The sequence below is a fragment of the Thamnophis sirtalis genome, unplaced genomic scaffold, assembly GCF_051295495.1.
Source record: "Thamnophis sirtalis isolate CommonGarterSnake01/CBP01778 unplaced genomic scaffold, rThaSir2_p1.2 scaffold_3, whole genome shotgun sequence".
NCBI lineage: Eukaryota > Metazoa > Chordata > Lepidosauria > Squamata > Natricidae > Thamnophis > Thamnophis sirtalis.
Window position 1 is genome coordinate 106,437,431 of NW_028261383.1, and position 15,154 is coordinate 106,452,584.

General features: G+C 34.5%; 1 protein-coding gene across 2 annotated transcripts in view; it reads left to right on the top strand.

The window, feature by feature from the left end:
• Positions 1–15,154, top strand: part of SLIT3 (slit guidance ligand 3) — a 501,863-nt gene that overhangs the window by 454,265 nt on the left and 32,444 nt on the right. For both annotated transcript variants that reach the window (XM_087709668.1, XM_087709669.1), the window contains exons 29-30: positions 3,261–3,354; positions 8,651–8,788. In XM_087709668.1, the coding sequence (XP_087565794.1) occupies positions 3,261–3,354; positions 8,651–8,788 (232 nt within the window). The remainder of the gene's footprint in view (positions 1–3,260; positions 3,355–8,650; positions 8,789–15,154) is intronic.

Sequence of the window (15,154 nt, forward strand, 5' to 3'; positions counted from 1 at the left end):
GTTAGTTTTAAGCATTACATCTCCAGTAATTAGCTGACCCTATCAATTATTTCCTGAAGATACTCTTACAGGTGTCCAATGGATGTGAAATCTAAAAATTTTTAGATTTCATTTTAAACCCATATGAAAGTTACAGCAATGTGGCTTCTGTTGAGGATTATATATCAGTCGTTCTGATTCTTTATTCTTTACCTTCCTATAGTCTTAACTATCTAACTTAGTGCATTCAGTTATTATAGGTTTATTAATTTGTAAAGAAAGTATTATACCCTAGAGTGGAAGCACTTAAAGCTGTGGTTCCTGTATCTAAACATCAGAATAGCCACACATATCACCTTTTTTGAAGGTGATATTTAAATTGCAACACATCAAAAAACAAAAATTCACGATCTCATCCTGTTATTTGACTTAATGTATATGTAATATATACTTGAAAATGAATGCCATGATGCTTTTCCTCATTGTGCTAGCTTGATTTTAAAGAACAAGCAAACTCACACATACACATATACATGGTATATATGTTTATATATATGTGTGTGTGTGTGTGTATGTGTATGTATATGTATATGTATATGTATATGTATGTGCCTTGTGTTTTTTGTCTATATACATATGTAATATGTAAATATGTACATGTAAATATATGTAACTTGTGTGTATATTGTGTGCTTGTCTATGAATCTAGCTAGAGTGTGTGGGTGTGTATGTAAATTCTGGACATTAAAAAATACAATGCATCATTTTAAGGCCATTATTGGGTGATTTATGTTACATTTTGACAGAATATGCCTAAAAGGTACATCTTCAAAAATTTGTATTAGCATTTGTATACATTGATGAAAATATCTAAAATGTCAGCATTTTTTTTTCAGTTGTCAGAAATAATTAACAATTATTAAGCCCCATGTCCACAATGTTCCATTTTGACTGAGTCCCTATTTTTTTTTTTAAATGAAGTTCTTTCTTTACATTTGCATAAATGGAACAGGCATCCACTGGACTGATACCAGTTTCATTACTGCTCAAACTTTTTTTTTCTTTGCTTTATAAGAAAATCCCAGGTTGATACATGATAGACCTAACACTTTGGGATGCCTTCAGCAACAAGCTATCAACTAAACTGAAAGTAGCTGGGGGTCATATTGTAGCAACAAACAGTTCTATGCTTCTTGGATACTCATTGGGCCATTTGTTAACACTGTTTCTATACTAGAGAAATTGCATCCATAAATAATTTATGAAGGAACTCCATGTGTTTCTGGTGAAGTTTTGGGGGGAATATTTTACAATTGATAATTAACTTTGAGACTGTAGTGGTAGTGGTAATCAGCAATAATAAAAGTGTTGTTACTTGATTTTGGTGCTGGAAATTGGTAAATTGGAGGGGTTAATTTATTACTAAGGTAATAATTAACACAATAAAAATTCTGATAACATATTTTACAGTGTAATTTTGGCCATTAAGAGATGCTATTAATATGGGTGTGCACATGTGTGCGCACACATGTGCAAGATTGTAACTGAAATGAAATATCAAACAAATGCATTTTGGAATCTCTGTGCAGGAATCATTAGATATGACACCTTACAATGCAGCTGAAATTCTTCAGGAAATGTAAGAGATTAGTTTTAAAAAAGCCAGGATATTACATGAAAGGAATTTTATCATAACAGTATTATTCAGAAGATTGTAGCTTTGATCATTGTGAATCATTTCTTCATTATTAGAAACTAGAAATACAAAATAAGGTTTTGAAAAGGTTTAACAAAAATTAGCTGCACTGTTTCCTATACTTGAGAACATTTTATTTAAAAATGCAGTCCTGATGGACTCTTTTGGATGTAGACAATTATTAGTTCCTTAAACAAATGCTTCATGTAGTGTTATATAGCAATAACACTTAGATTATATATCACTTCATAGTGCTTTACAACACTTTCTAGATGGGTTTATAATGTCAGTGTATTGGCCTGAACAATCTGGGTCCTTGTTTTACCAACCTCTCAAATGGATGGAAAGCTGAATCAACCTTGAGTGGTCAGGATCAAATTCCTGGCAGTGGGCAGAATTAGCCTGTAGTACTGCATTCTAACCACTGTGCCTCCTTAGTTCCTTAAATCTGCTTAGCATCAAGGTTTTGAATCATATTTTTATATTATTGTAGGATTTTTTAAAAAATCAACACATGGTTCAAAGCCTTTTGATACTGCAGGTGTTATTCTGAATAATGATAAATGAATTGATTGTTTTCTTTGCAACATTTACAAGACGGAATACAAGCTACAAGTGTGAATGTGTGTCCATGTGATATTCTACTGCGAAATTGGGGTTGCTCTACTGAGATAATGCAAATTATCTCAGTAGGGGGGAAATAGGGTACATTGAAAGATAACACATGTTCCATGACTATTATCCACATCATCAAACTCATTTTCCCATGAAAGTGTGGTTTTCAATAAATGAACCACTGTATCAGTATTGCTAATGGACAGTATCAATCCGAATTCTTCAGATAAATTCTCCAGGTCCTTACTTATATCTCCAGTGCTTATATAAGACTGAAACTGGGAATCACAAAGATTGAGGGTAGGATCTGTATTGTTATTCTCATATATTGATTGAAATTTTTGTATAGTCCAACTGGGCTAGTTTCTGTAATAATTGGAGATGGCTTTTGTTCACTGAAAGTCAAACATTACATATACACTCACCTTGTAAGGGTTTGGTTTTTTAAAGACAAGCCCTGTAACACTAAGTTACAATCAAACTAACAAGGCAAAGATAAAATTCTGGATACAGTTTGGCACTCAATTTATAACATCCTCTAGCAAACATTTCCTGGTTTTGCCCTCTTTGGAACAAAGATAAGTGCATTCGTTTTGGGTTAAACAGGCCTTTCTAAATGTGTTCCTGATGATATACAATTATTTAATTATTTTGTTTTAGGACAACATTAATATTCATGACATTCATAAAGACCTCAAATCTTCTAGTATTACAACATGTTTCATATACAATCCATTATTTGTACAATGTCTCTGTATTTATTTATTTTTGCAGCATTGACTAATCCTAAACCACAATAAAAGTTTTAATCATGGGTATGCCATTAACTTCTTTTTTAAAAAGGGATTGTAATATCATTGTCCTCAATAGTTTCTTCATAAGCATTTTTTCATTCCTCAGTTCTAATTATAATTCAGGCAACTAAATTTCTACTAAATTTATATTAAAAGCTCTCTTAATTTTATTTCAGGAGAACTCTGTGATGAAGTAATCAACCATTGCGTGCCTGAACTAAACCCTTGCAAACATGAATCCAAATGTATTTCTCTTGATAGAGAATATAAGTAAGTATGTACTATTGATATGTTAAAATATTGTATATAAATCCACAATCCTAATGAGTTACTTTATTAACTAATTGCCACATTTCGGTGTTTTCTATGCAAGCAAACAACCAAATTCAGAAAGCGCACCAATGACCTCTTATTTCAGACTAAACTAATAAACATATTATCTCTCCCCATTGCACACTGTAATTCAGCAAGTCTGTGGAAAAGTGAACTGCATATCCCTTCATTAATTGTACATCATCAAATATAGCTATTGAATTTGTTGTTCAAATAATAGGTGTGATTCCTTATATTTCAGTTTAATACCAGTTACAAGAAATGAAGGAGATGTTTTTCTTATACTATACTTCCATGTCAGAAACACTGAAACACTCCTGTGGTAAATGGATCAACTGGTGACATTACCATTGCCCAAAGGATGCCGAATTTGGGGTCTCCTTTTGTATCCCTATTAAGTTGCCAAAGTGTTTTCATTTATGCCAATTTATTCTTATGATTTGTTACTGAAACCAAAATGCATCTATTATGGCTTTTGATTTGCTTCCAATCAAAAGAAATAGGATGAAGCCACACTTTATTCCTAAAGTGAAACAAATAAATAGTTGAATTAGCTAAAGTATTGTTGGAAATGAGCTTTTCTAAGGAAGAACAGAAACAGCCATTGATTTTTGCTTAGTCTCAGAAATCACTGACCAATTATGAAAGAAGCTTCTTGATGACATCTGATCATGTAGAGCAGGGGTATCAAAGTCAAGGCCTGGAGGCCGGATCCAGCCCATGATGCTTAGATATGGCCCACAGGGCTGCCCTGGAAACAGGACCAACCATTGGTGCCTCTGCCAGTGAAAACAGACTTGAGAGGCCTGTGTGCTCCATTTTCGCTGGCAGAGGGTTGCACAAAGCAGTCACATCCAAAAATGGAGCTTGCGAGCCTGTTTCTGCTGGCAGAACACTCAGGCCACCATAGGCACCACTGACACGAATGATGTCGAACTGGCCACACCCACCTCCACCAGACCAATTAGATCCCACAGATTAGGCCTCCTCCGAATTCCATCCGCCGGCCAGTGTCGACTGGCGACTACCCGGAGGAGAGCCTTCTCTGTGGCTGCTCCGACCCTCTGGAACGAACTCCCCGTGGAGATTCGCACCCTCACCACCTTCCAGGCCTTCCGCAAAGCCCTTAAAACCTGGCTGTTCCGACAGGCCTGGGGCTAAAGAACCGTTGCCCCTATCTCGAATGGTATGATTGTTGCGTGTTTTTAAATTATGTATTGTTTTATGTTGTTGTTAATTTGTCTGTATCCCCCTTCCCTGGTTTGAGTTGTGAGCCGCCCTGAGTCCCCCTTTAACATTCAAACAACATTCAAACATTCACCCACCCCAGTCACTCAAGGTCAAACACAACCCTGATGTGGCCCTCAATGAAATCGAGTTTGATGCCCCAGATGTAGAGAGAATGAGAATCAAAAGCACAAAACAAATATTTGAATGAAGAAATGGGAAGGACAAAGTTGTGGTTGGACAGAGTTAAGAAATTCCTCAAGAATAAAGAGATGAAAAAATTAGGAACAAAAGACATTATATGACTTGGTATACAAAAATAATGGAAACAAGGATAGTTTATAGAGGTGTAATAAAAGGTGCTAATGTAGATTAGATTAGCTACATTTTCTTTTCTTTTTTATTTTATGCCTTTAATTTCTTTGATTTGATATTTGGGTTTGATACAAAAGATGCCCCATGTTAATAAATTTGGGGATTCCATAAAGCAACTGTTAGAGTATATTAGAATTAGCGTTAATAAAATCCTCCATCTTAATTAAGCAATAAAGTTTTTATAAAGCTAAGTGGACCTTCCAGTTTAAATCCTATATTAGTCTATGTACCTGATGAAATCAGCTGCCTCTCATTACAGTTTATTCCTTTGGAAGAAATGCTACTTTCTGAATTTATAACTTCCAGGGAGGAAATTAATCTGAAAATTCATGATCAGCAATGATTGGAGGAGGAGGGAGCACATAAATTCTGGAATGAAAAATAAAAAAGAGAAGAAAATAGTATTTGGAATAATTTAAATATTGACTGCAGTAACACTGTTTTCTGATTGGTCTGAGGTTTTTTGAAGGATCACAAACCTGAAGCCAAAACCAATATAAGTAGTCTGAAATGAAGGTAACCAGGGGTAGTATTTAACACAATTCCCTATTGCTCTAACATTTAAGAATCTCAGTAATGTAACTAACTTTTTTCCATACAATTGAAATCTTCCAGTGAGAGAGAGAGATACATTAATTTAATATATCTCTCCACGGAAGGAAGCTGTTGTTCCAACTGCCCGATATGTTAGAGCACAGTTATAAATAAACTTTATTATTCTGTAGCATGGAATTACTGACAAAAGTTAAAGCATTGATTTAATGCTGTCGTCCAAGAAAAGTAGTGGTTATATTGTTATGACAATAACCAATATATGTCAAAAATGTGATCCATGGCAGCCTTGAGTAACGATGCGTGTATCATTTGTTATTACATCACTTTATTTGGGCCAACAGGGATCAATAAAGCAAGAGGATTAAATGTCGCTATTTCCTCTCGTAGCAAATTATTATGAACACCATTTCCTTGCCAGGGTGGCTGAAACATCGCTAGAATTGGTTGCTATGCTTTTCAAAACTTTTACAAAACAGTAATCTTTGGATTTAATAAGAGACAACCTCCCCCTTTTTTCAATTCATAGAGGAATAACTGAAACTGAATGAAATGTTGTATAGAATAGCGGCAACTACTATATCAGTTGAAGCAATTATTCAGGAATTCAGTTTGAACAGATTTCATGCAAACTGAGATGATCTGAATATTTGTAGATTGGCAAAGAATCCAGTGTGCATGAATTATAGCAGTGAGAAGACCAATCATGAATGATCTTATCAGAGATCATGACGCTTTTAGATTGAAAGGCAAGCGAACACTTGATTTCCTCAATAAAATTTAGCTGCAATATTGACAAAGGTTTGAATGCCTATTCAGCTGAATGCCTTCAAAACTAATTGGGCTTAAGTCACAAAGTAGTGAATAAGGAAATAAAAATAGGTTTAGTATTATGGTAGAACAATAAATTTTATTTGTCTAAGAAATTGAAATCTACCTTTAGTGATTTATTTAAAGAAATCCCCAGTAGAAGGGAAATTTGTTCATATCAAACTTCAGAAAATGTAAATAATTACCTTTAAACTTAGTGATGTCCTGCCTGGATTTATAGTTTGTTTCCAATTCTGCTTTCCTCTTGTTTGTGTTTACAGTATAGGTAGTCCTCAAGATACAACAGTTAATTTAGTGACAATCCAAAGTTACAACAGCACTGAAAAAGTGACTTATGACCGTTTTTAATTGTAATCTTTGAAGCATCCCCATGATCATTTGATCAAAATTCAGATGCTTGGCAACTGGTTTATACTTATGACCGTAGCTGTGTCCCAGTGTCACGTGATCATCTTTTGCAACTTTCTGACAAGCAAAGTCAAAGGGGAAGCCAGATTAACTTAACAAACAAGTTACTAATTTATCTTGCAGTAATTCACTTAATTGTGGCAAGAAAGATCATAAAATGGGGCAAAATTCACTTAACAAACATCTCACTTAACAACTGAAATTTTGGACTCAATTATGGTCATGTCAAGGAATACCTGTAATGCAATTTAGGCAGCCTAGATCTTTCCTGATATCATAATATCTACTTTTAGATCTGTATATCAGTTTAGTCTTCAGGAACAATATCCATTTAAATTCTTTATTATTCGAATCACTAGGTTCCATTCAGATCAACTAAATTGTACAATTGTACAATTAGTTTTTCTTCCATTAAAATAGACTCTTCACATTTTTGAGGATTTTTTCCCCATATAGTTCCTGATCTCTCAAACTGACTTCCCTCTAAATTAATGTCTGGTGTCTGATGTCTCGAGATTTTAAAATGTAAGGTTTTTTTGCAAGACTTTTATAAAACTATAAAAAAAACCCTTTCAATTATTATTATACCCAGAAATTTGTACTAAATTTTTGCTAACTTTAGGATACATTTATATCATTATATTAAATAAAAATGTCTTGCATTGATTATTGGAGAGTTTTATTCTAATGTCAGCTCTGAATTTTGATGTATCTCTAGTATACATTAAATAAAATGTCTATTCAGATGCACACACACACATTTTTAACCATTTAGATTTTAGTAATACTTGAACTGGTTCTATAGGTTGTTTTCTATGTACATAATGCACTCAGGTTGATGAAATGTAATCATTTGTATCAGAGGTTATATTCAGCAGATTCTGACCAGTTCTGGAGAACTGGTAGCAGAAATTTTGAGTAGTTCAGAGAACTGATAAATACCACTTCTGACTGGCCTCGCCCCAATCTATTCTCTGCCTCCTGTGTCCCAGCTGATCGGGAGGGAATTGGTATTTTACAGTATCCTTCCCCTGGAGTGCGGTGGGAATGAAGATTTTACAGTATCCTTCCCTGCCACGCCCACCAAGCTATGCCCACCAAGCCATGCCATCCCACCAAGCCACACCCACTGGTAGTGGAAAAAAAATTGAATCCCACCACTGATTTGCATCTCTGCTGCACAATAATCTTATTAGATAAACTCTACTACTACTTAACTTTGATGCAATTCTGTTTCATTTTCTATTCCAATCTTTTACTCTTAAGAAAAAAGGTTATAACTACAGCCCAAAAGTATATGGAAGCGCCTTTTCCAAATATGTTAAATATTAACTATATGAACTCTATTTCTTTTGCACTGGTCTGAATATGTTCTTTATTTTCCAGGGAGGCTTGAAATGTGGCTTATGCTGTACATTCAGGCTATTCCAAAACACGTTGAAGATTTTGAGAGATTGCCCACTTTTCCAGAGAGATCTGCTCTGTCTAGCCTGTAACTTTAAAAACCAAATTTCAGCCAAGAGCACGTGCTGGCAGGGGAATTCTGGGTGTTGAAGTCCAAATATCAAATTGACAAGACTGAGAGACACCACTCTGTACGTTATCAACCATCTTTCAAACCTTTCTAGTTGGACATAAACTAGAAAGCATTTTCCTTTCATTAGGAAAACAAAACAAAAAAACAGTTAATGCACTTCATCTCTGATGTGGAAGACTTAGCGTGCCATTTTATTTTGGGTTGGATATCTGTTTCATATACATGCATACTGTAGGAAGGTTTTGTAGATGCAATCTAGTATGCAACTTTGTATTAATGGAATCCTTAATGGTCTGATTGCAGGTGTGAATGCTTACCAGGCTACAGTGGAAAGCACTGTGAAACAGATGATGATGACTGCAGGGGACACAAATGCCGCCATGGTGCCATGTGTGTAGATGCTGTAAATGGATACACCTGCATTTGTCCTCAAGGATTTAGGTAAGAATAATGTCTTGATCTACTCTGAGGTATTTATGAAACCATAGTATGATCCTTCAGGGTGATTTCATCCTTCAGCAGCCCTTTGAGGTTAGACAGTCTCTAACAGTTCATCATTTTCTGAGATGTTTTTTTTTTCAGATATATTTCTTATTTTATTCTTGTAGACCCTTGAAAAGGTCAGGGACAAAATAAGCAATTAAACAAATTAAGGTATCCTAATTCTTAGCAGATCTAACTGGAAGTTTTAAAACACAAGGCTATACTGTGCATTTTGAAAGGCATACTGTGGTGTGTAGTTTTTAATGCTTTTCTGATTCATTATGGAATTATTTAGTTTTCTGATAAGAGTTACAGATTAAAATAAGTATGCTAAGCCAAAACAATGACTGAGTTTCCTATAACACAATATAACACAAATAAATTTAGATGGTGAAATATAGTTAGATATTATTGAAGTGGTACATTCTTCCATTTTATATCTCTACCTCAACTTTTTTTCTTCTTTTGTCTCCTTTGTCCTGAGATATAGACTTGCATTCTCATTTTAGGAAGGTGCCAGTGGTGGGTTGCAGGCGGTATGCCCCGGTACAGGCATACCGGAGCCTGCTCAGAGCACCGGATACCGTCCCAGTACTGTGCTCCGGAGGGCGCACCCGCCTGCCAGAGCTCCTTACCAGTCGTTTAAGTCTTCGGCACTTCCGTGCATGTGCATGGTGTGTACAGCACCTGCGAGATGTTTCGCTGAGCACCTCAGCATCACAGAGGCTCGCGGAGGCGCTAAGAGGCATGCACACGCTAGATGTGTGTGTTGGAATGGGATCCGGAACCCACCACTGGAAAGTGCTCTCTACATCCATAATACTCTATAAGAAATAGGCAACTTCTAAAAGATTGGGTGCCATCCTGATCTTTCTGCTAAAAGAGTATCAGAAGCCATTACTGACAGAGAAGGGACAGGGTTGAAAATTGTGTTTGTGTGCACTTGCGTGTATGCGTGTATGCATATTCTGGGGTATTTGAGGGTGTGAGGTTGCAGTTTATTTCTCAGGAATCTCTCACACCCACTATAATCTATCATCCTGCAAAGAAACAAATGTAAGGTTAAATCATGCTTTTGAAGATTTTGCTATGTAAATAATATTCAGAAAATATTTAATTTTCAAATTCAGACAGCCATCACATTTTTAGGTGTAATGCTAATCATTGAGTATTGTTTTATTATGCTGAAAATATGTTTAAAATGTGTACAAACATCGCTATAAATAGGTGCAAGCAAACAAGTCCTGTGTGGCTTAGGTTTTTTTTAATGCCATAAGGCTTTTTGTTCATATTGTTGTTGCAGCAGATTCATAAGATTACCCCTCAGGAAACAACTGCAAACAGATGGTTACTTTCTATATAGTTTCCCTCTAGTTTTGTTTTTCAAATGCCAGATGTACGTGTACTGATCCCATCCTTGGTCCCATTCATATGTAATATGCAGAGGAATTTATTAAACCATGATAATTTTATTTCTTTTTCATGCTTCAAATTTACCAAGCCCATACGTGCCCTGACACTATATAGAGTATGTTGTAGTTAAATGTTTTTTTTAATATACATATAATTTTATTAAGAATTTTAATTGTAATAGTAAAAACACAATGAATTTAGAGAAAGAGAAGAGTGTGGAAACTAAGAAATGAGCCGAGGTGGCGCAGTGGGTAGAGTGCAGTACTGCAGGCCACTTCAGCTAACTGCTAGTTCAGCAGTTCAGCGGTTCAAATCTCACCGGCTCAGGGTTGACTCAGCCTTCCATCCTTCCGAGGTGGGTAAAATGAGGACCCAGATTGTGGGGGCGATATGCTGACTCTGTAAACTGCTTAGAGAGGGCTGAAAGCCCTATGAAGCGGTATATAAGTCTAACAATAAAAAAAAAAGAAATGGAGAAAACATATAATAAACAAAAGAAATTATAAGAAAAATCAGTATTTTAAGAACTTTAATTACAACAAATAAAAACATATTTAATAACACTTCATCCATATAAGATTAAATAGATATATCTTCATCCCATATCCTATCCCTTATTTATAAATAAATCCATAAAATATCCACTTTTCAATCCAGCAAAAGGTCCGTAAAGGGTTCGCTTTTTTGAACATTGCAAAAAATGTTTTATTTTAATCTTGTTCGAATTTATATCTTTTCTTCCTTTTATTTATAACAGTCTTAATCTTTAATTCAATATTGCTGTAGGATTTGATCTATTTTTAATTCTTTATTCCATTACACAGATTTTTTTCCTAGGCTTTAACAAGCATCCTTTGTAGATCCAATAAGGTCATCTTGATTTATAATTTGTATTTCCCTTTTAATTTTTAAAACTTTAGCTGGTTTAGTTTGTATATCCAGCAAAGCATTCTTTTCTAAATAATTTTCTTGCATTTCATTTTTATTTCCATATTTTATACTTTACATTATCAATAAAAATTGTTACATATTTGTCATTCATTTCATTTCATTGTTTTAAACATAGTCTGTCCATAGAAACAGACATCATTACTGAAAAAACATTCTGGTTGCTAACCTTGCTCCATTCTTCAAAGATTCTCCTTTAATATTCCCAATGTTTCAATGTTTGTGTCATTCTGTAATAGCAATAGCAATAGCACTAAGACTTATATACTGATTTGAGTGCTTGACAGCCGTCTCTAAGTAGTTTACAGAGTCAGCATATTGCACCCAACAATCTGGGTCATTTTATCCACCTCAGAAGGTTGAGTCAACCTCAAGCCTGGTGAGATTCGAACTGCCAAATTGCAGGCAGGCAGCAGGCAGCAGAAGTAACCTGCAGTACTGCACTCTAACCATGGCTCATTAATCCCAGTATTAACTGACATCAGTTTTATATACTGTTTAATTTCTTTCTTCTGCTTAGAATCTTTAATCTCCTCTAGTGTCCATTTTCTAAAATTATCAATTATCTTTTTTTTATGAATTGCAGTTGCCAGGATAACCAAAATAAATTTGTTTCCCACAAAAAGCAAATAATTAATTCTAATAATAAACATCAATTTTCCAAATTTATTTTGATCCTTAATTCATTTACAACTTTTGAGATCAATATCTTATTTGGCTTTTTGCCATTTATTTCTAATTCTTTAAGATCTTCAGCTTGTAATTTTTCTTTTCTTCAGAGTTAAAGATAAACTCACTCAATGAAGATTTTTCAAGACTGAAATGCCAAATGTCTCTAATAGCTTTAGATAATTTCTGAGAGTGTTAGAAAGTGAAGTTTGGGAACTTAGTTGTCCTATAAAAGTCTCTGCCATGTTTGCAAAAAATTGGCCAATTTGTCTCTCAGCGTTTAAACCCACAGGAGATCACTGTGCTGAAAAATCCTTGTGAGGAACAGCCATCCAGAGTACATATGGGTGATATCTCATCCTCTCTTTATATGGTTTTTTTTTTAAAAAAAAACTTTAATTCCTTGGTCTTGCTGAGGTTTTTAGCTCCACTTTTACAGAGCCATCTTCATTTTATTTTACATCCCCTGGAAGCCCCTAGCATACTTTATTCAATGTTTTTTTAAGTTAAAGTGATGAGGAAGGACATAATTATCATAGGATTTCTAATCAGTCCTATATATACTCAGCCTCTTGTGCTACAGGTCAGAAATATATATTTCAGATATTCTATTGATTGATTGATCGATCGATGAGGATAGCCCATCAAACTCACCATTCAAATATGCTTATTTCCAAACAGTCGTTGTGTCTTCTATGCTGACTACTTTTAAGAGATTGAAAAGATTTCCAACCTTTAAGCTGAATTTATAAGCAATATGAGAGATTTTGCCTCATTAGCCTGGATGAGAGTCTGGTTGTCATAATGATATTTTGCTTTTGATATATACAATCACCGTGGTATTACTTAACACTCTGAAGTTTAACTCTGACAGCTGCCAATCGGCTCACTATGTGGAAAATCTCCCTGAATGTCAAAGATAAACTATTCCGCCAAATGGATTCATTAATCATTGCCTCAGGAAGTGCGTTGCCTGGTTATTGCTTTTCTTCAGGAAGGTATTCTCTGTATTTGGAACAGATTCACACAGCAAGAGAGCAATAGCATCTGGAAGCAAGCAAGCAAAACAAAAATTACAATATCTAAAAAGATATAGAAGCATTTTGGACCTTTGTCTTAATAATTGAATCCATGTTTTATTAGATTTTTTTCTATTCATTTGTTCTTTACGACAAACTTCGTACACATTAGGGTATTTAGCATACATGATTTTGAAGAACAAATGTTGTTTCTTAAAATATTATAAGACTATTTTAAAGTTTTGATAATTATAAAATACAAGAAAAGAACTAGAGTTTTCATCTGTTATGTCTATTCTGAAGGGTCCCTGGTGCAGCTTGGTTGTTTTCTTACAGACATTTCATTACCAAGCTAGGTAATATCATTTGTGCTAGTCACTAGCACCGATGATGTTACCTAGTTTGGGGCGTGAAACGTCTGCAAGAAAACAACCTAGGACCCCTGATTTCAACACTGAGCTACAAATATATGAGTACTTCTTTATTGATCATGCCTACTCCGTTTTTTCTTTCTATTTTCTCTTGACTTTATTCTGATTGCAAAGGAAAAAAAATAGATATATTTGTGAGACTTGCCAATGTTCCTAAAAATTTCTGCTTGCTGGTGGCATATTGTTTTGTTCCTGGAAAATGTGCCATTCTTAAAAAATAATCTGCCAGTAACAGAAGTTTAAAGAACAAAGTTTCCTTGTAGCAGGAACATAATATGTTTCAAAAGCAGGACTTTGGCATGGTAAACATTTGTTTTTAGGATAGTCTGCCGCCATTCTTGAGTTAGAAATGCAGAAATGAAATATGATCCTCCCAAAATACATCAGTCACAAAAGCAACAGAGCAGACTAGTTTAGATTTAATCTACAGAACTGAAATATAGCCCAAATATGGCATTATTATTTTTAAAAAGCAAGGCTTAATAGAATTTAGAATTTTTTTTTAGAATTTTATAAATTCTAAAAAAATAGCTTGAATATTGATATCTCTTCAGCCTGTGTACAGTATTTATTATTTTATATTCAGTAAGCTTTGAAATTGCTTCATTTCTATTTTGTTCTTTGACTCCAAATTCACATAGAAACCTTCTGCAATTGAAATAAATAAATAAATAAATAAATAAATAAATACTTAAATAGAAATGCAAATTAACATATTAATTCACGAGAAAATATTTAAATTCATATACCAGGACAGGCATCTTCTCACTGGATACTTTAACAGAATAACAGAGCTGGAAGTGACCTTGGAGGTCTTCTAGGCCAATCTCCTGCTCAAGGAGGAGATCCTAGACAAATGGTTGTCCAATCTCTTCTTAAAAGTCTTCATTGATGGAGCATCCACAACTTTTTAATTCAAGTCGTTCCACTGATTAATTGTTCTCACTGTCAGGAAATTTCTCCTTATTTCTAGGTTGGTTGTCTCCTTGATTAGTTTCCATCCATTACTTTTGTCCTTGCCCCAGGTTCTTTGGCAAATAGGTTGTCCCCCTTTAGACAAATTGCAGTTTTTCAGCTTCAGTTAGCTTAGGGAAAAGCTACATTGAGGATATCATAGGATAAGCTTAGTTATGCAGTTATGAAATGTCTTGGGAAAGTAATAGATAGTGATTAATAAGCAATTAATTACTTTTTAGGCATTGGTGTTTAAACCAAAAATTAAAATGCCACTAATAAAATGTTTCTAATAATTATATTTTCCTAAAGCTGGCCTTCTGAATTTTACTGGCAGATTGTCCCCTCTTGTAGCACAGAGTTGAGTTCTATGGCATCTCTATGTATAAAATCAATTATAACTCATTTGTAAAAGAGTGTAGCGATGTTAATGAAAGAAAGAGATTGGTTGGCATGGGAATGGAAACAGAGTATTTATTATCTGAAATCATTGGTAGTTAGTTTAGTTAAAAAAAAACTACAGAGTAATCTCTGCTGGGATATTTCTGTGTTACATTTTTAGTAAGAAATAGCCAGACCTTGTTTGCTCACGTGTTACAGTGTTCATCTGTTTTAAATTATTGTTTATTTTTATTTCCTCATTGCTGTTTCCATATTTTTTGATATACTACAGAGGTCAGTCTGTTCAAGAGTGAAAACTAGTGCCATAGCCACAAGTGTAGACTGCATTGATGCTATTCCTTGTTCTTTTAAGAAATATAGTTATGGGAACAATAAATAATATGACAGCCTCTTGTCTATTGGCCATGAGTAATAATTTATTCTAAATTTATGGAATCTTCTGCAAAAAGCTTCAGGTTCACACCAGTATATTAGTTATCTGTCCCACT